Source organism: Rhipicephalus microplus, chromosome 6 (genome assembly GCF_043290135.1).
Source record: "Rhipicephalus microplus isolate Deutch F79 chromosome 6, USDA_Rmic, whole genome shotgun sequence".
NCBI lineage: Eukaryota > Metazoa > Arthropoda > Arachnida > Ixodida > Ixodidae > Rhipicephalus > Rhipicephalus microplus.
In genome coordinates, this window is record NC_134705.1 from 56,942,460 (window position 1) to 56,968,765 (window position 26,306).

Sequence of the window (26,306 nt, forward strand, 5' to 3'; positions counted from 1 at the left end):
ATGGCCTCCGAGATGGCAGGAGCAGGCGCGTTTCTCTCCACCCGTCCTAATCGCCCAGCTCTCTAGGAAAACCAACAAGTATCGCCTTGCGCGCCTAGCTGCTACAAGAGGGTTCATTCAGTGAGGGTTCCGGTGGTGGCTGAAACATCGGAAGACAGCAGAGTGCACGGTATTTTAACGTGCGCATCAGTTTTTACCACCTACGAGAAAAAATTACCACCAGGATCTTCTAGCTCTACTGAAGGAAAGTAATTTTTTGTTACTGCTGTAATGATAAAGAGTGGCAAGGAGCTTTAGCTTTCATGCTCGACTAGCAGAGGAGGAGAAAGAGGAAGCAGAATAGAACAACCAGCCAACGATCAGGCGTGTCACAACGCCTGATCGTTTTGTTACGTTACAATGGTGAAGTCCGTCAACTTAACGATGTGGCTCAAGCCACCTGTACTGTGGGGCGTGAAACCGGCATGGCTGCAGCAGTACGCTTCACGCTGTTCCTACTGCTTATGCAGGTTAACGGCGCTTCTGCAAGACAGTGTCCCAGGAAAGCCGCAGCGTTTCTTCCACCGGAAGGAGCCACAACGCAAGGACTACGAGGAACAACCCTTAAAACCAACGTAGCACCTGATGACGACAGCGGGATGACGCCACCAGACGTTCCGGTATCCGGCGCATGTGCGATTCCTGCCAGTGAAAATCTGAGTGATTACCGGCTCGACGATAACGCTCAGCTTCATAAAGCGGGACTCTTCAGTGCGTCAGTGGGGCGTGAAACCGGCATGGCTGCAGCAGTACGCTTCACGCTGTTCCTACTGCTTATGCAGGTTAACGGCGCTTCTGCAAGACAGTGTCCCAGGAAAGCCGCAGTGTTTCTTCCACCGGAAGGAGCCACAACGCAAGGACTACGAGGAACAACCCTTAAAACCAACGTAGCACCTGATGACGACAGCGGGATGACGCCACCAGACGTTCCGGTATCCGGCGCATGTGCGATTCCTGCCAGTGAAAATCTGAGTGATTACCGGCTCGACGATAACGCTCAGCTTCATAAAGCGGGACTCTTCAGTGCGTCAGTGGGGCGTGAAACCGGCATGGCTGCAGCAGTACGCTTCACGCTGTTCCTACTGCTTATGCAGGTTAGTCATACGGAACCCCCTTTCTTGCTCCCCTTTTTCTTGCCGGTTTCACCCCAAAAGTTGTTTGACTGCATTCTGTCACATTCATGCACGCAATACCGATCGCGGAAACAGTTTCGCTTGCTGCGTCGCTTCTCTTTTTATTTTTTACTTCTGCTAATATGTGGCGACGTAGAGGTGAATCCGGGACCGTCCACCGAGGCGACACTGCAGCAGCTCTTAGCAGGTCAAAGCATAATCAAGGATAAACTAAATGCTATTGAAACCGTTCAAGCTGCAAACAAGCTCGCTATAAACAATCTAGGTGATCGTATCAAATCCCTTGAAACTAAGTTCACAAACCTTGATGAAATGAAATCGTCTTTAGCAGAGTGCGTTGTACAATGTGAGACTCAAGCACGAGTGTTGAAGTCTCTAACGTCAAAGGTTGACGACCTTGAAAACCGCAGCAGAAGGTGCAACCTCATCTTTCACGGTATACCCGACGAAGGAGCCAACGAAACAAATGCGGAGTGTGAGAAACAGATCTTGGATATCTGTTCTTCGAAGTTAGGAATACCCACTATAGGAATAGAAAGGGCACACCGGTTGGGACGTTTTCGAGCTGGGAGGAGCAGACCCATCATCGCAAAATTTTCATCTTTCAAAGAAAAACGGCATGTCCTAAGCAATGCAAGAAAGTTAAAAGGCACTACGACTAGCATTTCCGAAGATTTCTCCGAAGCAGTACGAAAGAAAAGAAAAATTTTGTGGGAATATGCAAAAGCACAAAAACAGGATGGCGCGAAAGCTATGCTTAGGTACGATTACCTTCTTTTGAACGGGCAGAAGTTTGTCTGCGATGATGCAACAATGCATGTGACCCCACAGAAGTGACCGTGCCAGTCTAGTTCTGTGAACATTAGTATTCTTCTGCTGAATTGCAGGAGCATAAAGAATAAGAGAGATGAATTTTCCGCCTTAGTAGAAACTGTTAAGCCTTCCGTGATTCTCGGTACGGAATCCTGGTTAGATCCTGACATTGGTGACCACGAGGTATTTCCAACTGGTTACACCTGCTACAGAAAAGACAGGAACGGTCATGGAGGGGGTGTGTTCATTCTCATTGATAGTAGCATTAGGTCCTCCCAGATTGACGTTGATGCTGGCGTGAGTGAAGTAGTGTTGTGCAAACTAGAACTTCCGAACCGCATCGCCTTAACAGTATGTAGCTTTTATCGTCCCCCTAATGCATCGCCGGATGTTCTCACTCGACTTCAAAGTGCGATTGATGAAGTTCACTCAGATACCGTGGTCATTGGGGGAGACTTCAATTTACCGGACTTGAAATGGGATGCATCGAACACCGCCACAGTTACTGGAATATGCAATACAGAAATGATGAACATGGTCAACCTGCATGCTCTGCATCAGCTAGTCCTCACCCCAACGCGGGGAAACAACATTTTAGACCTTCTGCTTACCAATCGACCAGAACTTGTTCAGTCAACGCTTGTGATTCCTGGCATAAGCGACCATCACGCTGTCGTGTCGACGATGTCGCTGGCCTATGTTAAAACAAAAAAACCATGCTAACAGAAAACTGTACAATTATAAAAAAGCCAATTTCGATTGTATAAATCAAGCATTACAGGCTTATTTAGTAGTGTTCGAAACGGAAGCCGAGTGTAGGAGTGTGGACGGGCTGTGGCGGTTATTTAAGCAGAAAATACTCGAATTACGTGAGCTGTTCGTCCCAACTTGGGTGTTGACGGCGAGACAGGGTAGAAGCAAGCCTTGGTTTACGAAAACCTTGCGCCAGCTCACACAAAAAAGACAACGAACTTATCGCGCTTATTGCAGAAAACCTTCAAAAGAGACAGAGAAAAAACTGAAAGAAATAACTCGTGAAGTTAAAGAAGCAACACGCATTGCCAAAGACAGTTATTCGGGAACTATTCAAACAAGACTAAAAGATAAACCGAAAGTGTTCTGGAAGCACGTGAGGCAGAATGGCAAGGATGTTGTAACTATCCCTCCACTCGTGTCTGGTGACGTCATTGTTCGCGAAGACGCTGACAAGGCAGAATGCTTTAACGCCTACTTCTGCTCCGTCTTCACTCCTGCAGTAATGCCTTCTGAAGACGTCCCACCGGTACTTGAAACGATAAGCGACATGGATGATGTTGTCATATGTACACACGGCATTGAATCGTTGCTTCGAAGGCTCGACTCTTCTAAAGCGTGTGGTCCTGACGACTTACCCAATTTCCTGCTTAAATCATGCGCTGAATCGATAGCAAAGTACTTGAAAGTTATATTTGATATGTCACTACTCGAAGCTTCTCTTCCTGATGATTGGAAAGCAGGTATTGTGGTCCCTATTCATAAGTCCGGCCCTAGAAACGACGTTTCAAACTACCGCCCGATATCGCTGACATCCGTTGCATGTAAAATAATGGAGCACATTCTATTCACGAGTATTGTAGCTCACTTGAATACTCATTCTGCGATTACGTCAGCCCAACATGGATTTCGTAAAGGTTTTTCCTGTGTTACCCAATTATTGGAATTCACAAATGATATTGCTTCTGCATTAGATAAACGGCTTGCGGTTGAATGTATTTTCCTCGATTTCAGGAAAGCTTTCGACACAGTACCCCATTCATTACTCATTGAAAAGATGCTCACATATAAAATAAATCCGGCGGTTGTCTCATGGATTAAAGAATATCTAACGTTACGCCGGCAATTCGTGGTTGTAAATGGGGTTCGGTCACGGGCACAAAGCGTTTCATCTGGTGTACCCCAGGGCTCCGTCCTGGGACCTTTGCTGTTCTTATTGTACATCAATGATATTGGCGACGGTTTGACATCGCAGTTGAGGCTGTTTGCAGATGACTGTGTGGTTTATAGGATCACTAACGGTACGGAAGACCTCAACCTGATTCAGCAAGACCTCGATCGAATCAGCACATGGTGCACTAGGTGGCGCATGCAGCTAAACCTCACGAAAACTGTCAATATGACATTCACTCGAAAGAAGAACCCTCTAAATTACTGCTACACCCTGAATAACATTGTAATTGGTAAAGTAACCGAATTTAAATACTTAGGTGTTTGGTATACCCCAGAATTATCGTGGCAGAAGCAGGTTGACTACGTAACCGGAAAGGCGGGAAAAATGCTGGGCTTCATTCGCAGGAACTCTGGTGCATTCGGTCAGTCCACACGTGAGCTACTCTACAAGACGTACGTGAGGTCCGTCCTCGAGTACGCTTGTGTAGTGTGGGACCCTACGACGGCGCGCGACGTTATTAAACTTGAAAGAGTTCAGAATCTCGGTGCGAGGTACGTGTCCCGTCAATACACAATTAATTTCAGTGCAACAAGAACTAAGGAAGAACTCAAATGGGATACCCTGGTAGAACGACGCAGAAAGCTGCGCCTGAAGCTTTTTCATTCCATTTACTATGGTACAATTAACATACAGAGAGACATATATATAATACCGCCTAACTATAGGTCCCAACGCGTGGACCATGACCGAAAAGTAAGAGAGGTTCTATGCCGCACGGAACTTTTTAAGAAATCTTTCTTTCCAAAAACAATCCACGACTGGAATAGGTTACCTGCTGACATCGTCAACGTAGTTTCGAATGAGATGTTTTTTGCCCTGCTGAAATGATTGTTTCTTTGATCTTTTTAGGACGTACTGTATGTATTACTGTTCTTATCTTTTGTTCTTCTTTCTTTTGTCCTCACACTGTATGCAGAAGGGAACTGTGGCTATACTCCGGTATCAAATCACTTATTTTTCCTGTTGAAGTGACTCAACCTTGTAGTGTTCTTGTTTCTCACATATACTGCATACTGCTGTGAATAACTTATGTTGTCGATCTGCTGTAGCTGTTGTTGTTGCTATTACCGTTTTCCACGCTTTATATATGACAAAATATTGAACTGTCCAGACTGACTGTAAACCCCTCCCCCACTGTAATGCCTCTGGCGCTGTGGGTACTAAATAAATAATAAATAATAATAAATAAATAATACTGGTCCTCGGGGATCTTCAGCAGCGCAGGTCTGTTCAACCGGGATGCCATCAACGCTTTTTCAGTTATGAGCTCCACGACCCAACTGCTTTAGCACCTACCCATCGAACCATTCGCAAGTGGTGTCAATGCCTCGTCGGTGGTTCCAGGACGCCACCTCACAGGAACATCTCTGTCGCCTGCGTCTGAGAAGGCGTACGGGCTTTATTTGTTCGAGAACTTCACGTATGCTCCCCTTCATGCGGATTTCAGCCGCAAGACTCATTCAGACAGTGAGCCTTCAACGAATGTCGTTCAGCCTGCCTTGGCGTATATCACTGCCTCTAAGACACCACGCGGCCTCTGTTGCCAGGCACCGGTTCCTACGCTTCCCACCGTGACGTCACCCCAATGCTCTATCGCCACCTCAACCGGTCAGGGGGGCTGTTCAAGCATTCTCGGCCAAGAATAGTGCCGAAGTGAGTACGCTACTGAAGGAGCACTTCATATCCTTCGACGTCACCCCTCGCTCCACTTGTGGTTTGCCTGAAAGCCCCGCCGAGCTGTCCCGAACATCACGAGACTCCGCGCTGCGATCAATGTCTTCACAGCATCGAATTTAGTGCTATTCTCTGCTACCTTGCCAGGACTGCACGTGATGGATGAGGCGTTGGCTGCAGGCACCTTGCAAGACCACAGAGGAAGTTCACCCAAGAGCCATAGAAAGATTTCATACACCCACGCAGAGCTTTTCCACCAAATCAGCTGGCTCGCGTCGACATGTTCCGCTGCTTCGTTGGCCGCAGCAACTTTGCTGGCTGCCTTCGAACTCCCACTCTTTCGCGGCTGTCAGTGTGACGCCAGCAAATGGGTTGCCACTGTCGACGTTCTCGGAGCTCGATATTCATAGACTGAAGAGCAGAAGTGGAGCATGGTCATAGATCGCCTCCAAAATGCAGCCGCAGCTGACACAGGTATGAAAGCGTGAGCCAGATGTCCTTGGCAGACTGGAACACCAAGCTCATCGCTACGTTTAGACGGATTGACTGCACCGCAAAGTCAAACCTCGCCGCAACCGAGAACAGGGCTCTAGAGAAGCACCACCTCGAGGCTGTTACTACACAATGCAGCTTATGAACGAAAACCTTTTTGCCATGCAGTCCTACAAACAATGGACTCAAGCAGTTCCCTGATGCTACGTTGGTGTCTGACAACGGACATATGAGACAAGAAGATGAGGCTTATTTTCCTCCAGAGTCGCCTGCCCCAATGTCAACTTCCCTCGCTGACATAGACTCGCCAGTTTCCCTTGTACTCTCGGCACGCTGTCTTTCCAGACGTCGGACAAAGAAAAAGCGACCACTGGTTCAGCCCACTGTCAGGAGCAATTTGTACCCCATCCACATAGCTTGTGTCATCCACCAGAGTACCTGGCATATTAACAAGACATGTGACAGCATGCTCATGACCAACCCCCACGAAACTCCCAGTGCCACCCTCCAGTGACAGTTTCAGCAGCTCTGACGCTCGCAGTCATGACCTAATGTAGCGATAGAGAGTGGCAAGGAACTATGGCCCTCGCGCTCGGCTAGAAGAGGTGCAAAAAGACAAAGCAGGTTAGAACCGGTCAATGATCTGGCGTTGTGTCTATTTGCCACGTACACTGCATTTATTTTGGTATGATTTGCGAAGAAAAACATGATAACTGCTGCATTCTTTGGCAGGTAATTGCAAAGAGGCATCAAATGGTCTGTGGCAGTATTACTCTTTTTATTACGTTCCGTATTGGCAACTTTTACGGGAGAAAGGTGGACTAATTACTGTCGTTGAATCATATTGCCTCTCCATCCTGACTCATAATTTTACTCTTTCCTTGCGTGCGAATATTTATGACGTGGTCAACCGAAGCGTAATTGCGCTCTAGATAACTAAGTGCTCTTTCTGGTCATGTCATTGAAATAAGGTATGTGTGAAGTAGTTTTGACGGAATATTGTATAAGGCTTCCATCATCCGAGTTACATCCACTCCCCTCGTCTTTCACAGTGAAAGTGCGTGAGTTTTCATCGTCTCCTTTTTCGTCATCTGGATTTTGATTGTTTTGGTAGCTCAATGGCAATAACAGTGTCCTGTGAGTTAGTTTATGGTACTCTCGAATGCATCCAAATCAAATAGTCCCACATGAAGTTGACGGCGTCTTTTTAAGGAAAGCTAAGTATTTGCAGAGATATGCTACTACAGAAACAAAAAGTGCAAATTGTCACTGCTTACGTAATACTGCAGTGCTTCATACCAGGCACATAAACTCTGAACACGTGTTGCGTACTTGTTGAACAAGCAAAACCTTTCGATGTTCATTCTTGTATTTCCCATAATATGTATCCACTGAACAACGCAAAATTCGCATTGCGAATGGGCGGCCAAATAGGCTGAAACATGCCTGTAACCTGCCCGTGGTCGTCTCAGCTAGATGTTCAGCTTAGACATAGTCTAGAGGCGTGGCGATTGCCTGCACTTCCCTCCATGTATTCTGCTTCTGCGGCTCGACGAGAGGATTTTCGAAATGGCGTTACAATGAAAAGCATTGCTAGTTCCATGAAAAGGTAGAAGAAGCAACCCCTTTATTCGAGTGGAACCCTTTAACGTAGCACGTAACGCTCTTCTGACTATGCTTGTTGATCTGGTTGTCTTTTTTTTTGCCAGTGCCCTCCATACTATACAGCCTCCTAACATTGAAGTGCAGTAGGTTTAGAGCACACGCGAGTCTCTTTCAAAGGAACCGCAAACATAACTGCTGTAATATGGGTGGCGCAAATCTACAGCAAAATAATCTCATTTGAGAGCATATACCGCCGAAAATGGGCTTTGTTTCTTTTAGCCATTGACCCGACAATCTCAAATGAGTGCAAAGGTGTATAAAAGCGCAAAACCCCTTTTTTCCCGCCCCATGCAAGCTTGGCCAACAGCGTGACAGCCTTTTCGACCCTACGAAGCAGCGCCGTGGTGCGGAGAAATGAGCGGGCCACGCTCATCTCGGAAAAGAGGTTCTTTCTGTGCGATTGAGACAGCCGGAGAGAAACCCACCACGCACCCGCCATCTCGGGGGCCATAGTATAGATTCCTACAAGCGTCGCCTGCTAGCCGTGTCATGCTTCCGTGTGCGCGTTTATCATGCACGTTCTGAAAAATTGAATTCTTCGGTTGTGTCAGCGGGAGTGTAAATTATTGTACATGTGCCCAAAACGACTTATTAAGGCACTTCGTCTTGATCGGCTGCAAAACGGATTGTAATAAAATTTACATGTGCACGAGTTCAACTTCTTTTATTTCTATTCATCGCACTCTCCATTCCCCAGAACAATTTCAAAGTGGGTGCCATTTTCTGCTTCAAGCGCATTGTATAAAGTGCACTTGACATCCTCCAAAACACGAGGACTATTACCTGAGATGTGAGTGTAGTGTTTTAGCTACTTGGTTGTAAGTAAAAACGAGGCTCTCGGCCAAGTACTTGAAGGCTTTATGTAGGTGTAAACTACGGCACTGTATTTTATTGATTATGCGATTAGCCCTAGTTGTATTTGTCTCATCAATATACCACTATATAAACTTATTACCTTTGTAAGGAGGAAGAATAACCGTACGCCGTGTTGGGCCACCTCTTTAGTCAGAAGCGCCGAGTGCGTGCTGCTGGCCCACCGCTCTGATTTTTATGTCACTTCTCACCGCCAGCCTCAAGACTCGTTACACTTTCTGTGCAAGTGCTGTCTACGCCGATAAGCACCGTTTCACTATTGCCGTGCGCAATCGCAGTTGCCGTGCGCAATCGCGTGCTTAGACATAAGAACAATTTAAACAGCCCAGACGTTCAAAATTTATTGAGGCCGCATCACCTACATTTATTGTTGTATAATTTCACTATAAAAATCTTTTTTGGGATATCTTAAGCGTTTCTGTGAAGTTTTTGTTGACCGTCGGAAGGTAGCGGTTATTTTTGTTAGAAAAAAACTAAAACATGCACATTCAATAAAAGAGCAGGCCTTTGTTGCAGCACTGTCACGCATGTGATTTGTCGATGAAAGCTTCCTGTTAAACATTTCCAAGGTTTCTGTACTTACACTGGTTCTGAAAATTGTCTATACACTTGGTAAACACAATGTAGCACAAAGCACCGTCAGCCACTAAGCTTTCTTGACTAGACCTAAATACTGGCCGACCATTAAAGGTAAACAAAAAGTGAAAATAAAACGCGTATACAGGCGAACGATGGTACTGAACTCTCGCAAAGATAAGCGGGCTTTCTAGGATTTTTTTACGATCTGATAGTTATCCTGGAAAACAGAGCGCGCGGCATGCGTGCCCGTCTCTGAGGTGATAAGGTGTAAAACGCAAAGCGACGGGTAGGTTCCACCACCGTGTAGTCTCAGCAAAGCGTCGGAAACACTTGCCTTTTCGTGCAAGCGTTGTATCGTAAGCGCAGCGTGATAACTTCTATAGTCCTTAGAATTACTTATGTATGCATTTTAAACTAAAAATACACATACATAATATGGACAGGTTGTTATGGTGCCCCAGATATGCGCGATAATTGCTTTTTAATTGACAATCGCACAAGTATGAACGCTGAATCTTGAGGAATAATGGTGGGCGCTGCGGATAGGGTGGGACGTTTGGTGAATCGTTCGGCCACTTTGGTGACGTTCAAAGTACCGTTAAGAGTGAACAGAGTACCGTTATGAGTGAACAGAAATGTACAGAGAGACCGACATACCAAAAGTTTTGCGTTGAAAGTCCCCAAGAAAGACTATCGTCTTTAAAAATTGCACCATATCTACGGAGTGAATGATGATGGGTGGAGCGAAGGTGCGGAGGGTTTTATAGATATATCGTCAATCGTCTGTCTGTCTGTCTGTCTGTCTGTCGGTCTGTCTGTTTGTCTGTGTGTCTGTGCATCCATCAATCTCTCTGATATTCCATCCATCCATCCATCCATCTGTATTTATATGTTCGTCCATCTGTCTGTCTATATATATGCCTGTCCATCCGGCAGTCCCTCAATCTCTTTTTCTGTCCGACCTTCTGCCTGTCTTTCCTGTCGTCTATCCGTCTATCTCTCTGTCCATTCGTCCGTCCGTCCGTCCGTCTCTCTGTCTTTCTGTCTGTCTGTGCATTCATCAATCTCTCGGATATTCCATCCATCCATCCATCCATCCATCCATCCATCTGTATATATATATGTTCGTCCGTCTGTCTGTCTATATATATGCCTGTCCGTCCGGCAGTTCCTCAATCTCTCTGTCCGTCCGTCCTTCTGCCTGTCTTTTCTGTCGTCTATTCGTCTATCTGTCCGTCCGTCCGTCCGTCTGTCTGTCTGTCTGTCTGTCTGTCTGTCTGTCTGTCTGTCTGTCTGTCTGTCTGTCTGTCTGTCTTTCTGTCTCTCTGTCTGTCTGTCTGTCTGTTTCTCTGGCTGTCTCTCTGTCTGTCTGTCCGTCTATCTGTCTGCCTGTTCCCTTCGGGTTTGAGTTGAAGTTTGAGTTTATTAAACCACGTGACAATTACACGAAAATACACTGTTTACGCGGTTTGGTGCGAAGGGGAGAAAGCTGCAATTCACAGCTTGACTGGCCCCTTCACCCAGAAAAAAATGTAAACAACAAATTTACAAAAAGTTACAAAAGTTACAGGCAGCGGAAAGCGACAATGCAAAAAGAAACACGCATGTGGCCCATTACAGCAAATAATAGAATCACAACTCTAAAATACACACAAAAATATTCATAACAAAGCAATGCATGAAAGAATAAAAACTGAATAACCAGTAGAGAAATCACCCAACATTCATTTACAACACAATCAGCACATCCGATTTAATATTTCAGTTTTAGACAATATACGCAGATTATCAATTGTTTGTTTCCATTTGTTCAACACACTTGGAAGGCGGTTACGTAGTGTTTCAAATCCATAGTTTGTGCGAAGACAAGGTACGTGCCAAGTCTCCGTACACCGAGTAACACGACTGGCAGGGTTTGGTTGCAAGGTGGCCAAGGTGCGTAAAAAGATACTTCCTCTGCGTATTTCTGATTTAAAAGCTGACAAAACCTGGTATTCGTAATAACAGTTAATTCCTAAAATTCTATATTTTGCAAATATTGAAGCAGTGTGTGCGTTATATGATACACCTTCAATGCACCGCAAGGACTTTTTTTGTTACACGACCAGGTTTTTTACAGATTCTTTAGAGCCTGTAGACCAGACCAGATGACAATACTGTAAATGTGAAGAAAAAAGAGCATTGTACACTAATATTTTTTTGTTTCACAGATAGTATGTTCCGGCATCAACGCAGCACACCTAGAACTTTACAAAGTTTGTGACTAATGTGTTCTGCATGGTAATTCCATGCCATGTGTTCGTGGAAATGGACGCCGAGAGTTTTAACTGTTTGACAAAGTTTAATTTCAACGTTATTAAGTATCAGTTTGTGAGACGTTCCAAATGACTTGGCTTTCGCACGGAACAGTACAGCCTTGCTTTTAGAGCAATTAATGTGTAGAGAAATTGCCACAATCCAGGCATATATTTTATTTAGTATTTCATTAGCAGAAACAATGAGGTCATTAGCCGTTTCTCCTGAAAAAATATACTCGTATCGTCCGCGTAGATTACATAATCTACAGAGCTGTCAATGCGTACAATATCGTTAATAAAAATATTAAATAATAGGGGTCCCAAAATGCTACCTTGAGGTACGCCATTCTTAACGTTCATGGATGATGATAGCTCTCGATCGATTGATACACATTGTTTCCTATTAGATATGTAGCTTCTTATTAAAGCTAAAACGGTACCGCAAAATCCATAACAGTGAAGTTTTTCTAGCAAAATATCATGGTTTATTCTATCGAAAGCTTTCGAGAAATCTAGAAATATTCCTAGGGAAAGTTTTTTTGCTTCTATATTCCTTAAAATCAATTCCTTTTGGTATAGTAAGGCACTTTCGGTTGAGAGGCCTGACTGAATACCGACCTGTGACGGCGTAATAATGTTGTGTTTATTAAAGAAATTTGATAACCGAATGAAAATAAGTTTTTCACACCCCTTAGAGAAAACTGGTGAAATCGAAATTGGTCTGTACTTTCCTCAATTGCTTTTATCCCCACCCTTATATATAACCGTTACTTTAGCGTTTTTCATTCTCTGAGGAAACAGCCCAATGGTGAACACGAGATTATAAATATGTACTAAGCAGGCGCATACAAGATCTAAAATGTATATTATAGGTTCTAATTTTAAGCCATGTATCTCCTCACTTTTACTCAATTCGAAATGCTAAAAAACGCTGATGACCTCTTGCGCGTCTGTAGGATTTGCAAACACAGAATTATTTAAAGCAGGAGGCAAATAACCTGATGAATCACAGTTATGACTACTGTCAACTAGTGAGGTAAAGTACTCGCTAATTTTGTTTGCTAGTACTGCGCCCTTGTATATTTTATTTTCAATCACCAGCTCACTAATATCATTTGACATTTGTTTGGTAGATATGATAGCATTAAGTTTGTTCCATAATTGCTTAGAATCGGTGACACCGTCAAACATCTTGAAGTGATAATCGCGTTTACCTTGTTTTTGTAGTTTAGTGTGTTTATTTCTGTATACTTTAAAAGCTTTAAATTTATCCGGGTCTCGCTTTATCGGAAACTCTTGAGACAACCTATTTTTTTTCTTTTATCATATTGAGTATTGCGGAAGAAATCGAAGATTTGCGCTCCCATTTTAGTCTCTTTAAATCTTTGTAAGTAAAATGTTTTTTTATACACTGAACATAGAGAATCAATAAAACAATCATAAGCAAGGTCAGCAGAAGAACTAGATAGAACTTTGTTCCAGTTGAGAGTTCTAATTTCCTCTCTAAAAGAAGATAGCGTTCACGAATTAATTTGTTGAAAGTGAATGGCAGGAAGGATTTGACTCCTTACACAGGTGATGTTTTTTATGACTAGATATATGGGCAATTGATCACTTATCGGGGCACGCAGGACGCCTGCTTGTAACGTATTGTTTGTAATACTTGTGATAAACAAGTCTAATAGAGTAGAAGTGGTATCAGTAATACGTGTTGGAATGGTAATTACGTTTGGGTTACGATGGGTCATTCATCCAGCCGTGTGTTTCTCTGTCTGTCGTCTGTTTTTCTGTCTATCTGTGAGTCATAGAAGTAGGTGGTCGCTCTCCGATGAAGACAAGCATGTACAGACACACGGCTTTAGGAGCTTCGCCCCTAAAAGCACGATTCAGTGCGGCAGAGCGCAGACAGTCACCCAGGGCGAGCATCCCTTCGAAAGATAGAACATGCTTTACTCGCTTTTAACGGTAACGTTTCATAGGCCCCATGCAACGATTAAGTTAAGAGGAGCATAGGTAGTATCAGTAAGCTGTAGTCAACTCATTTTATTCGCCGACAATCGGCTCATAGTGCAAGCAAGAAAGCGCCGCAAAGTGTTTTTGTAAAGGCGCCACCGACCGATTATCCACAATACTGCAGAGAGAATGCTGCCACCTATAGCCAGATTTCGCCGGGAATATCCACCAGCTTCGGCCGAAAACTCGTGGGAAATCTTTTTGCAGGGTAGTTTCTGATTAGCTGTATAAGAGCGCTGTCTGGTTCCTCTGGGGCCACGCAAGCGAACTGAGTAACATTGCGTGGTTTGTCCGGTGACTCCCCTGCTACGTTTGCAATGCACTTGGCAATTGGCTGCAATAAAGAAAATACGAGATGCTCTGTAGGACAATTCTATACACACAAGTGTAAATGGAATCAAGTCTTTTCTATTCGGATAATTTCGTATTTCAATTTTTTTCGTTTAGTTGAAAAACCTTCCAGTATAAAGAAACTTAAGGTGTTGTGCTCAGAGGATTACCGCCTCCCCAAGTAAAATTCACTGGCGTAAATTCCATTTAAAGTTACTGCAAGCAGTATTGTGTGGGAAGAAATGAAACGGTTCATAGCTGCGTCCACACAAGACAAGAACCTTTTTGCTGCCGTCGTTGCTGTTGTTGTATTTGCTCTAGCGTTGAAATCACCTTCTCATATTTCACCCGGCTAAAGAAGACCGAAAAGCATGCAATGTATTTAAAAACTTCTGTGTTTTGGCATGATAAATTACCTTTACTCCTACAATCTTCATAATTAAAATAAAACGCAAACAATTCAAGTCTTTCCTAATATTGCTTTACAGTACAGGAACACACACACTTGTGATTGAGTAACACAATCCCATATTATTTTAAACAGTTAATATTCTGGCAGAACAAAGATCTCACTGTGACTGAAAATGACGAAGGCAGGCCATTGATTGTCATTTGTTTAATTGTGGCTTGATCCGTATAACATCACTCAAACTTGACGTGCCAGTTGTCGGTTTCCTTCCGTTACGCTGTTTTTGGTAGAATACGTCATGCGCCTAACACCTAAATTCGCTTTATTGTGTATGTGTGCCAAAGGTAAAATTTGAAATATGCTGCTTTTAACAATTAACTTAATGTGGCGACGAGTAAAAAAAACTCACCAACGAATACGATAGCACCTCACGCGAAGTGTCTGTGCAGCTTGGCTTCGTGAGGTACGAAATTGCGAAAGCAGGCACATCGTTGTCAGTTGTTAAGGTATGAGGTGTTTCCTTCAACCTCATTGAGTCTCGTTGTGCAAGTTATTTTTTGTATCTGTGAAACTGCAATTTCTTCGTTAAAATATGTGATGTGCCTATTCTAAAAAAAGGCTTTATAACTGAAGTATACCAGAGACAAGATTTATAAAAAATTACTCTATGTAACGAATAAGACAGTCAAAGTTCATCTGAGGCAGTCGCAGTCAACCTTGTGCCGTGTAACAGTTCACTGTTTTGACTTTATGGACGTCAGACTCTGCCCAGGCAGCACTGCGAAAAACGCCCCAGCAGCGCACCATCGCCCAGCCAGACATAACTGGGTGGTGCAAAGAGATCTTTTCGCAAGCGGACGCGCATAGGCACTTCTCTTTTATTGGCCGTGCTGGTTTTTGAAAATCAATCACCTGACAAGCTTCTTTCTTTAATCCAACCTTGCTTCAGAAAAGTAGGAAGCTCACCAAAACGAAGTGAAGGTACAACGCAAGTTATGTTTCTGTTAATTCAGCGTGTTGTAAATGGCATTTTAAGTGCGAGCGAGCATCGCGTGACATCGAGATCGAAGCAAGCACTCCGACCTTGGTTCTGTAACATCTAATTGCGTTAAATGTAGGCAGACACGCGATGTCAAAGCGATGAAATGCATACACCAGCAATCTATTTTACGATCAGCCGTACGAAGCTCGCTTTATCCGGCACGAATGACCGGATACTTTCGCCTCTCAAGTGGCATTCCCTATCGATTTCTCACTTGCTGTACGTCGAACTGTTTTATTGCGCATGCTAGATTCTTCTGTGTGCGGCTGTCTTCTGTTTGTATATACTGCAAATGGGGACACACGCGTGTCCATTTTCTCGATGGACAACGAAAGGCGAAACCCAGGACTCCGAGATATCTCCAGCAATCGCGGCGACAAACTGCAAGAGAAGGCTCGATGTGGCCGCGATCATTTTGCGATTTACCTGTACGACGTACGTGTTCGTATTTCCTAGTAGAGCCTTCAAAGCCCCACGTACGTAATGCTGTGCGGTGGCGACAACTTCCGTATATCTGTGGTCGTGGCATGTGCAATGCTTATCGCACGCGTCACTATACTCTTGCGGGGCGTGAAACATAGTCAGAGGCTATTTCAAACTTCATAATCAAAGTTACCCTGGTTTTTCATCAAGGCTACTTAAAACAAAAGCATGAGATCTACATTGTCACATTTTACCATGCGAGCGGCTGCGGAGAACGCGAGTAATTCGCTTGCCCAACAAGATCGCAGCAGCCGGTATCTAGTGCTTTCGCTGTTCTGATTACTACGCTGAAAAGCGTTGAAGGCCCTCCTGATATTTCTGAAATTGACCCGTCTTGTCGAAAGATTGTGACATTCTAGTGGCGTGTGTTTTGGCGTCTCTCACACTCTCTGCCTCTCATTCAATTTTTCTTACTTTTCTGTTTCCGCTTTGCCAGCAGTGAAGGGTAGCAAACAAGTTACTTGCTTTCTGGTTAACCTCCCTGCCTTTCTTCACACCATATCTTTCTCTCTCGCAACGCAGCAGTAGCGCCGACCGGCGTCTTTTTTCGTAAAACGCGCAACTGATTCCTCTGCTCTTGTTTTCGCCGTCGTTCTGGTAAGTCAAACAGCAACGTGGTGGAAGGAAAAACATAGGAGAGGCAATGACGTCATATTCGTGAAGCCGCCGCATCGCAATCAGTCGCACTACCTCCTAGCAGAAAATCAGAAAAACACTTCGCTATTTCCGACAAGCAGCCGCCGCAGCAGCCTTCGATGCGGCGCCAGCTGAGTGACAGGTGTTCTCTGCCCGCAGCGAGGTAATGCACGAGTGCTGTTTCTCTTGCGTGTTTTAGGAAAGCTGTGCGATGCCCAGCTGTAGTGTATACCCGATGCGAATCGCGTGCACCGCCGGATGTACCTGGTGGCACTTTTCACGTATGTTCGCTTCACTGTTGATCAATTTGCATGTGGAGCTCTCCGCTGTACTCTACGTTGGTTCTTACTCATTGCGTCAACTGAGCCAGAACACACGCGAACATTTGTTTTTTAGTGTTGTAGGTATCATGTCGCGTTCTTAGAAGTTGTGTCTTTGATACGGAAGGACAATAAACTTGTCTTGTTATCGCACTCAATGTGTATGCATTGTACGATATGCGGTCGCTGTGTGTTAGTTTTGTGCCCGTGCCCTGGAGCCGGACACTTTACGTGCCCGATCGCATATACAATACAGCGGTGATTTCTTACCGACGTCAAGTGCGTAAACTACCAGGCTGGCTGCATGGAATAGCTGCGAAGCAAGCTCTCAAAATAGTGCGTTGCCACACTGACTATATGTCAGCAAACAACTGCTAATCGGCCAATAAAATAAGGCCTGTTGGCTAGTAGAACGCGTAAGTCACTGCCGAGTGAGTTCGAATACGACGATGCAGGGGCAGAATGATTTTGATTACTACATGTAACGGTGCTTTCTGTGCTGTTGCACAAAAACACTCCACGAAGTATTTCAGCACGCCGTGTTCGGGCCTTCCACGCATGAACAGTTTCGCAAAGGTGTGCTCGCAAAATTTTACTGCATGCAAACCATACAATACGCGTTAAGTTTATGCCGGGGCTACAAGTCGGCGCAGAAGTGAACCTGCGCTGAGAGCATGCCAGGGAGCGTCAGCTGTTTTCTTTGCCCCATACCGGTTTGTTTGCCCCATAAATCTCGCCTAACTTCCGCCACACTTCTCGCAATGCATTGGGATAGAATGGGGCCTCTCCTCAGCTTTTTCCTTCCTCCATGTCCAGCAAACACTTCATGGCGGTTCAGTGACGCACTCGACTAGCGGAGCGAAATTCGTAGCACGTCTTCAAGTGTTCAATTTGCACAAACACCTAATATTTAGCTGCATCATTGATTCGTACGCTGTAGCTGCACCTGGTGGCGCCGAAAACTATGCAAGAGAGTCAAGCTCTGCAGTATTCAATACTGCATCGACAGGTGACGCTGCGTGTCTGCAAATCTCCAGAGTTTCACATCAATGTGCGAGTGTGGTACAGTCTGCTATCCGTGCCAGCGCATTACTTTCCCTTAAGACTGAAGTGAAATTCAACATTGGTTATAATTGGAAACTGTTCTTTTACAAGCCTTGTCTTATTTTTGCTGTAATGATGAAAGCCGTCAAGCATGGAAACTTCGGCCCAGTGTTTCCGGTTTTGCCTAACTTCGCTGAAGCAAAATTCACAATTTTTTACGTAGAAATAAAGCGGTGCCGAAAACTTCACACTTATTTGCTTGGGACGAGTAGAAGTCTTCGTAGCGTAGAGTAACTGTATATGGTCCTAGTAACTGTCATCATCATCATCATCAGCCTGACTGCGTCCACTACAGGACAAAGGCCTCTCCCATGTTCCGCCAGTTAACCCGGTCCTGTGCTTGCTGCTGCCAATTTCTACCCGCAAACTTCTTAATCTCGTCTGCCCACCTAACCTTCTGTCTCCCCCTAACCCGCTTCCCTTCTCTGGGAATCCAGTTAGTTACCCTTAATGACCAGCGGTTATCCTGTCTACGCGCCACATGCCCAGCCCATGTCCATTTCATCTTGTTTATTTCAACTATGATATCCTTAACCCCCGTTTGTCCCCTAATTCACTCTGCTCTCTTCTTGTCTCTTAGGGTACACCTACCATTTTTCTTTCCATTGGTCACTGCGTTGTCCTCAATTTAAGCTGAACCCTCTTTGTAATTCTCCAGGTTTCTGCTCCGTAGCTAAGTACCGGCAAGATACAGCTGTTATATACCTTCCTCTTGAGGGATAGTGGCAATCTACCTGTCATAATTTGAGAGTGCTTGCCGAATATACTCCACCCCATTCTTATTCTTCTAGTTACTTCAATCTCGTGGTTAGGCTCTGCGGTTATTACCTGCCCTAAGTAGACATAGTATTTTACAACTTCAAGTGCACGATTACCTATCTCGAAGCGCTGCTCCTTTCCGAGGTTGTTGTACATTACTTTCGTTTTCTGCAGATTAATTTTAAGGCCCACCTTTCTGCTCTCCTTGTCTAACTCCGTAATGATGAGTTGCAATTCGTCCCCTGAGTTACTCAGCAATGCAATATCATCGGCGAAGCGCAGGTTACTAAGGTATTCTCCATTAACTCTTATTCGTAACTGTTCCCATTCTAGGCTTCTGAAAACCTCCTGTAAGCACGCGGTAAATAGCATTGGGGAGAATGTGTCCTCTGCCTTACACCCTTCTTGATTGGTATTCTGTTGCTGTAACTGTACTCTAGTTCTATCGGAACACATGCTCCCTCTAGCGTTCTGCTGGAGAAGCAAGCATTTACAGGGTACATTGCCTGTCATCCAATCGGTGGCAGCATTCGCTCGAATATATAGTTCTCTCCTGCGGCAGGAGCGCCGCCACCGCACGCCGTCTTTCCATATAGAAAGAGGTCACGTGGTGACAACGACCCCTGCATAGCTGGCTCGTGAACATGAAAAAGAAGGTATTATTCCTTTTCGCCATCTTTTTTTGAGTGATGAATATTCCAGTACGGATATTAGGGGCGAAGCTCCTAAAAGCGGCACCGTTCGCCCCTCGTCGTAGTCGTAGTGCGTAACCAGTCTTGCTTTTTAACCTGCAAGGTGGTACTGGTGGGAGCTTTCTCCTGTGGGTTGTTGGAAAATAAGAAATTCGTAGCTGCACGTGCGTTAACGAAAAGCCGCATTCTCCTGTCTCTCATTCCCAATTAGCTGCCATTGACATGTACAATGAGCACTATCTGACAAGGAATTGTTGCTAGGTTATACTCGCTTGGTGAAACCTCCTTGGTTTTAGAAAGGTTGTGTGAGCGTTAGGCCGCAGTGCCATGATTACATTGAACTAGTATATACCATGAACTCGAGGTGGTTAAAGGTGGGAAGTAGACAAGAAGCGCAAGCCGTAAGAAAGTGTACGTGTGCCACCTGTCGTTTAGTCCTTGGGATGTCCGCTAGATGGCTGTGCTTCTATATGCAGAATATATGTTCAAAAGACGCGAGATGGTGGTACTTGGAGTGTTGACTAGATGGACAAATGGACACACAGACAAATGCATGGATGGACGCAGGGGCGGATGCATAGAATAACACAGGGACGGACGCACAGATGGACGTGTGGACGCACGAACAGACGCACATATGGATTGGCGGATGAACGCATGGATGGTCCCACAGACGGACGCATACATGATGAAAAGATTCGAGATGGTGGTACTTGGAGTGTGGACTAGATGGACGAATGGACACACAGACAGATGCATGGACGGACGCGTGAATGGCTGCACGGACGGATGGACGCAGGGACGGACACAGGGACGGACGCAGGGACGGACGCAGGGATGGACGCATGGACGGGAGGAAGCAAGAATGAATGGATGGACGGAAGCTTCGCTCCACTCTCCATCATTCACCCTGTGGATATGGTGCCTTATTTTTTTATCTTCTGACTTTAACTGGAGACAGTGATGCCGTAAATGAGTAGCTCTTCCGGTGAATATTAAAACACCTCAAGTTCAAACATTTCAAGTGTCCGCCAGTGAAGACGCTTTGCGTTTTTCCGCGTATTGAAAGTTTCCACTCAGCGCCGAAGCTTCTCGAATAAAATACCCCAAGGGTGCTTTGCCTACACAAGCAAAAAATTATGTCGCATCTGTAACTGTTTTGTTTATGAGGTTCTTCAAGGACCTCGAAACACTTGAGTTTTGAGTAACCATGAAATCAATTCACTGGACAAGCGTATTACCACACAAACTGAACGCCGCAAAAATTTTAGCAATCGGTTCAGTACGAGCGGAGTTAAAGAAATTTGTCACATGCTGCAATCACATTCTCTCTTCTCTCATACCGACAAAGCACTGGAAGCTGAGCAGAGAGAGATGAAAGGGGCAAACGAGAAAAGGCACTCGTGCCTAGGGACATTGAGCATTCTTTTCTTTTTTTCGAATGCGTGGCATTCCCAGTGCGATCGCGTGCGCACGTGTGGACAAGTGACGGCCTCTCGTGGCGACCTCTGTAACAACCGAGCACGCTATGTTCAAATCAGCCAATTGCTGATAGATGGGCTTACTGGGCCTACTTTCCGTGATTTGTCGAGAGAAAAGAAAGATCTAGCTGACTCTTCAGCTGATTTCGATTATTTATTATGATTTTCAGGCTGCGTGCTGTGCTATATTATTTGGCTCGCGTGTTCTCGGGAGCCTCTACTTCCTATTTGCAGCGCTTTCCGACCATGTTCGAAAAGTGCTGCAGGGCCCCTTTATATGATAGCAGCAGGTAGCTAGTTTTCTATGTCATCATAATCATCAGCCTGACTATGTTCACTGCAGGACAAAGGCCGCTCCCATAGTCTACCAGTCAACTCGGTCCTGTGCTTGCTGCTGCCACTTATTACCCACAAACTTCTTAATCTAATCTGCCCACCTAACTTTCTGTCTCCCCCTAACCCAGTTGCCTTTTCTCGAAATCCAGTCAGTTATCCTTAATCACCAGCGGTTATCTTGCCTACGCGCTACAAGTCCGGCTCATGTCAATTTCTTCGTCTTGATTTCAACTATATTATCCCTAACCGCGGTTTGTTCTCTCATCAACTCTGCTTTCTTCTTGTCTCTTAAGGTTACACCTATCATTATCCTTTTCATCGCTCGTTGCGTCGTCCTCAATTTAAGCTAAACCCTCTTCGTAAACCTTCAGGTTTCTGCTCTGTAGGTAAGTACTGGCAACATGCAGCTGTTATATACCTTCCTCTTGAGGGATAGTGGAAATCTACTAGTCATGATTTCATAGTGCTTGCCCCATGTGAGCCACCCCATTCTTATTCAGCTAGTTACATCGAAATTGCGGGTCAGCTCCGCGGTTATTACCTGCTTTAAGATGACGTAGTTTTTTACAACTTCGAGTACCTATCTCGAAGCGCTGTTTCCTTCCGAGGTTTTTACAAATTACTTTCGTTTTCTGCCGATTGATTTGAAAACCTGCTCTTTTGCTCTCCTTGCGTAATTGAGTAATCATGACTTGCGAATCGACCCCTGAATTCTTCAGCAATGCGTCGTCATTCGCGAAGCACATGTTACTGAGGTACTCTCCATTTCTTTTATTCCTTACCCTTGCTATTCTAGGCCTCTAAAAGCCTCCTGTAAGCACGCTGTAAATAGCCTTGGGAAAATTGTACTTCTTGTCTGACACCCTTCTTGATTGGCATTCTTTTGCTTTTTTTATGCAACACAAATGTGGCAGTTGACCCTCTGTAGATTTCTTCCAGACTGTTTATATACGCTTTCATATACAGCTTTTCTGGACACATAATAGCCAGGGCCCCTAGCGGTCCCGGCTCGAAGCTAGCGCGTTTTCAATAGAATCAGTGAGTTTTTTTTTCGAATAAATAATTTCAGAGGGTGAATATGCAGAAACGCAGACAAAAGAGCGCGTCGGGGAAGCTAAACAAATGAGTAGGCTGCAGTGATCATGTTGGGTAAGCTTAAATTTTGTTCTGAGAGCAGTTAAAGATCGTACAATGGGAGTCTATGGAAACGGCAAAAAAAGTGGCCTGTTTTTCTTGACGAAAACGTTTACTGCAGAAAAACTAAGCAGGTTCTACTGAAGGTCAGTGCACAGTATGTAGTCCTGACACTCGTCATTTGGTTGAAGCCATTCTCAACGTGCTGCAATAGGTGACCGGTAAAATGGGCCATCGCAGGGAACTGTGGGATACGATGGCTTCCGGTTCGACGCTCCACACGAGTCAGCAGCGGCACGCACGCATTTTTGTACTGCTCTGTTGAAAAAAGCACCTCTACGTGCAATGTCAGTGCTTTATAGTAGTTTTTTCTTGGTAACCGTGATTATGACGATGACAAGCTGGGAAAGCCATGTACGGGTAGGAATATTTTTTATCGCACTAAAATGATCTGCAATGCTTTTAGGCTGCTCCGGAGTATTATCAGTTTGCCTAGCAGATCAGCCGATACAGAATACAGTTTTCACTGTATGATACGTTACTGCAGATAAAAAGTTGCCATTTGAAAGATCTCGGGGAATGGGGATGACTGTAGCAGTGTGCTGAGAGTTTACTTCGGGATCGCTGCTTCGGCCGACATCGTCAGTCGATCGGCATGAAGCGCAGCACGTGTTGAACGCGCTGAGATATTTTTCCTAGCCTTCAGCGCGCCATAAGATGCATTTCTTAATTGAAGCCAGCTGCTTATTTGAACGCTGATCTTGGTCAAGCTGCTCCCCACGGGGGCACATAAACAATACAGTGAGACATAAACGGTGCCGAATAATCGAAACCCTGCGCATGTTTACGCACTTCTTCTTTTAGGTGCCATCCTGGCGCACAGTTTGACTAAATTAAACCCAAATGAACTCGTCCAGCACTTCGTGTATACTTACTCAAGGGAAGCATTCGCGTTTTTTTTGTCATATATATGGGTGCAATAGCCGGCGCTAGGTAGAGTTCGCCTGGCCGTTCCCATAATATCTTTGCCAGGTGCGCCTGCACGACAATTCATTTTTCAATACAATATTCGCTGTAAATTAATGCGTAAGCTTTTTTTAGTGTAGAATACATAAGTACCTGTGATAAAATGGTTTTAACCCACTCTGGCTTCAGAGTTCCGTACTCAAAGGCTACCTGCCACTGTGGCTTTCTTCACGGCCATGGCCCCGCTCGTTTTTCTGTCTTCATTACATAGGAATCAATACCTGAGTTTGCCTCGGACGCTCGAGTGGTAGCAGCCAACGGCTGAACAACCGACCATGGTTTATCAGGACGAAGATAAATAACCAACCATGCATGCGAATCCCGAATACTCTGAGGCTTGTGGCGCATCGGTTCCCCGTCGTCTACTCTTTTCAAACCGGAAGCCGGTAGTAAAGGGTGCGTCCCGCAGTCCCTCGCTCTTTTATTGGTCACCTAGCAGCATAACATTGTTCCATAACGCGTTTTTTGCGACGTAGTCCTTCAAATGCTTGTGGCATATTGATAAACTCTTGCGTATTGCAGCTGCTGAGTGGCATTTGTGGTCGAGTACGTAATCTCATAGTTGCCGGGCGCAACGTTAGCATGCCGTCATAGGTTCGGTGCCACACATCGTAAGATTTTTTTTTCAGCCCATGAATTAGTTTTAGAGAATCCCACAAGATGTCGCCATCGAAACAAGCTTCGATTTCAGTTTCGATTTGTCCCTGTGATGTTGAGGGGTCTTGTTTTTTTTTCAATTTCATTACTTTTTAGTACATCTTTAAATACTTCACGCATATGACAGTCTCAAGATGTACATTTGTAATTCTTACTTTATTGTTTTACTCATCCTAAGGTATACAATGCTCGATAAAGTTAGGTGAACAAAGCTCCTTTTTTTTTCATACGCGTATTGTAATGTAAAAATTAGGCTAGACAAAGGTACTTCGTTTTTTCGTATGCGTATTGTAGTGTAAACTTCCTTTCCGTTTTCATGATTTCGTTATGCTGCAAAAGCGTGGCACCTTGGGCTGGTTGGTATTGCATTTTTGAAAGAAATATACTTTCTTAGTACTCCTCTCTGGTCCCTACAATTCACCGATGTAAAGAACACGAACTATGAGTAGAAAAACAAGGCACAGTATGTGTGAAAAGATACGTTTTGGCATTGTTTTTGAGTTCGAAGCGCTTCTTTGCGTAGTATCTATCTATCTATCTATCTATCTATCTATCTATCTATCTATCTATCTATCTATCTATCTATCTATCTGTCTGTCTGTCTGTCTGTCTGTCTGTCTGTCTGTCTGTCTGTCTGTCTGTCTGTCTGTCTGTCTGTCTGTCTATCTATCTATCTATCTATCTATCTATCTATCTATCAATCTATCTATCTATATATCTGTCTAACTATCTATCTATTCATCTATCTACCCAACCACGTGTGCATATATCGCCGTATACCCTATAATAATATTTGTCTGCAAGGTTAAGAGGTGATATGCGTAGTATATATCACATTTTATCGTATACTGCAATATATACTACGTGTATTGCCTCCTTATCTAAGGGCAAACCAGAATTTGTACTCAGGGGTAAGAAAGCTTGCGGAATAAGTTTTACGGGTCAAGACATAATCAACTTGCAAATCCCGTTGCGTACATAAGTCGAGAAACATTTTCTCCTCACATTTGTGGAACATACGCACATACCCCGCGTGGCGGTATGCTGGTATACGACATGGGGTATTGACAGTTTGTTGACCCTGGAGCGGTGGGAACAGACATTTGTAATTTATGTGCGATAGTGCCAAGAAAAACTGTAACGACTAGACACAATGAATCAAAATGTGAATATTAGGGTCCCAGCAGGAATTTACACCAACCATTCTGCGTGGCAATAAAGTACAGTACCATAGCGCCACATTAGGTCTCGAAACTACTTTGGAAAACTGCCATATTCCTTTGATTGATTGATTGATTGATGTGTGGGGGCTTAACGTCCCAGAACCACCATATAATTATGACAGACGCCGTAGTGGAGGGCTCCGGAAATGTTGGCCACCTCTGTGGTTTTTAACGTGCACCCAAATCTGAGCACACGGCCTTACAGCACTTTCGCCTCCATCGAAAATGCAGCCACCGAAGCCGGTATTCGATCCAGCATCCTGCGGGTCAACATCCGAGTACCTTAGCCACTAGACCACCGCGGCGGGACACGCCATATTGCTGGTGAAATGGCCATTTTGATTGCGTTGCTGGCCATTCAAATTTATAAACATCACATATGTGCTCCTATGACACAGGATTCACGTCGGCTCAGCGTCAAATATACACTTCATCGATATTCGCTGAAGTTGATCTGCGCACCACTAACCACAATTACCATCCTCGCAAGCACAAGCGCTACTTATCAGCTGACCTCTTCTTAATGGTAATGACCATGTTGCTGTTAGCATCGTTGCACAACTCTAAGCATCTGGTTATATAAAGTATACGCGCCTGTTCAACATTTATCTGAGCGACAAGATTTGTACATGTATTTAGCATAATTTCTTAATGTTTGGCTTAATTAAAAAATAAAACAAGGTCAGACTCCTTACGATTGCTTCGATTTACAATGATCCCGTTGTTACGTGGGATCTGCCAAATAAGATGACGAAAAGTTTCTCCTGTCAATGGAATCGGAACGTATGTCAATTTGTAGGGCTTCTTAGGAAAGGCTAAAAGATAACATTCCAGTAACCTATAATTTCGTGTTTTATCTCAACCGTGTGTTATTGCGATATCAACCATATGGACATTATCCACAGGTTATCGCCATCGTCGTTGCCATTTTTTTTGAAAAATTTTTTTGAAAAAGTCCCCATCGACGTGATTCCCCTGTGTACCATATGATCTACACGTGCTTAAAAGCGTGTGTACGGTGGGGTTGGAAACGGCTTATCAAACGTATCGGCCCATCTCCCTTTATCAAAGGGCACATGCGATAAGACTACCCCGCGAGTGGAGCATGA

General features: G+C 44.6%; 1 protein-coding gene across 1 annotated transcript in view; it reads left to right on the forward strand.

Moving 5' to 3' along the window:
- The first annotated feature begins 454 nt into the window (after positions 1-454).
- The window catches only part of LOC119165893 (uncharacterized), a 38,728-nt gene continuing 12,876 nt past the window's right edge, over positions 455-26,306 (forward strand). Inside the window, exon 1 of the mRNA XM_075865988.1 lies at positions 455-1,133. Within this exon, the coding sequence (XP_075722103.1) occupies positions 465-1,133 (669 nt within the window). The 5' untranslated portion in view covers positions 455-464. The remainder of the gene's footprint in view (positions 1,134-26,306) is intronic.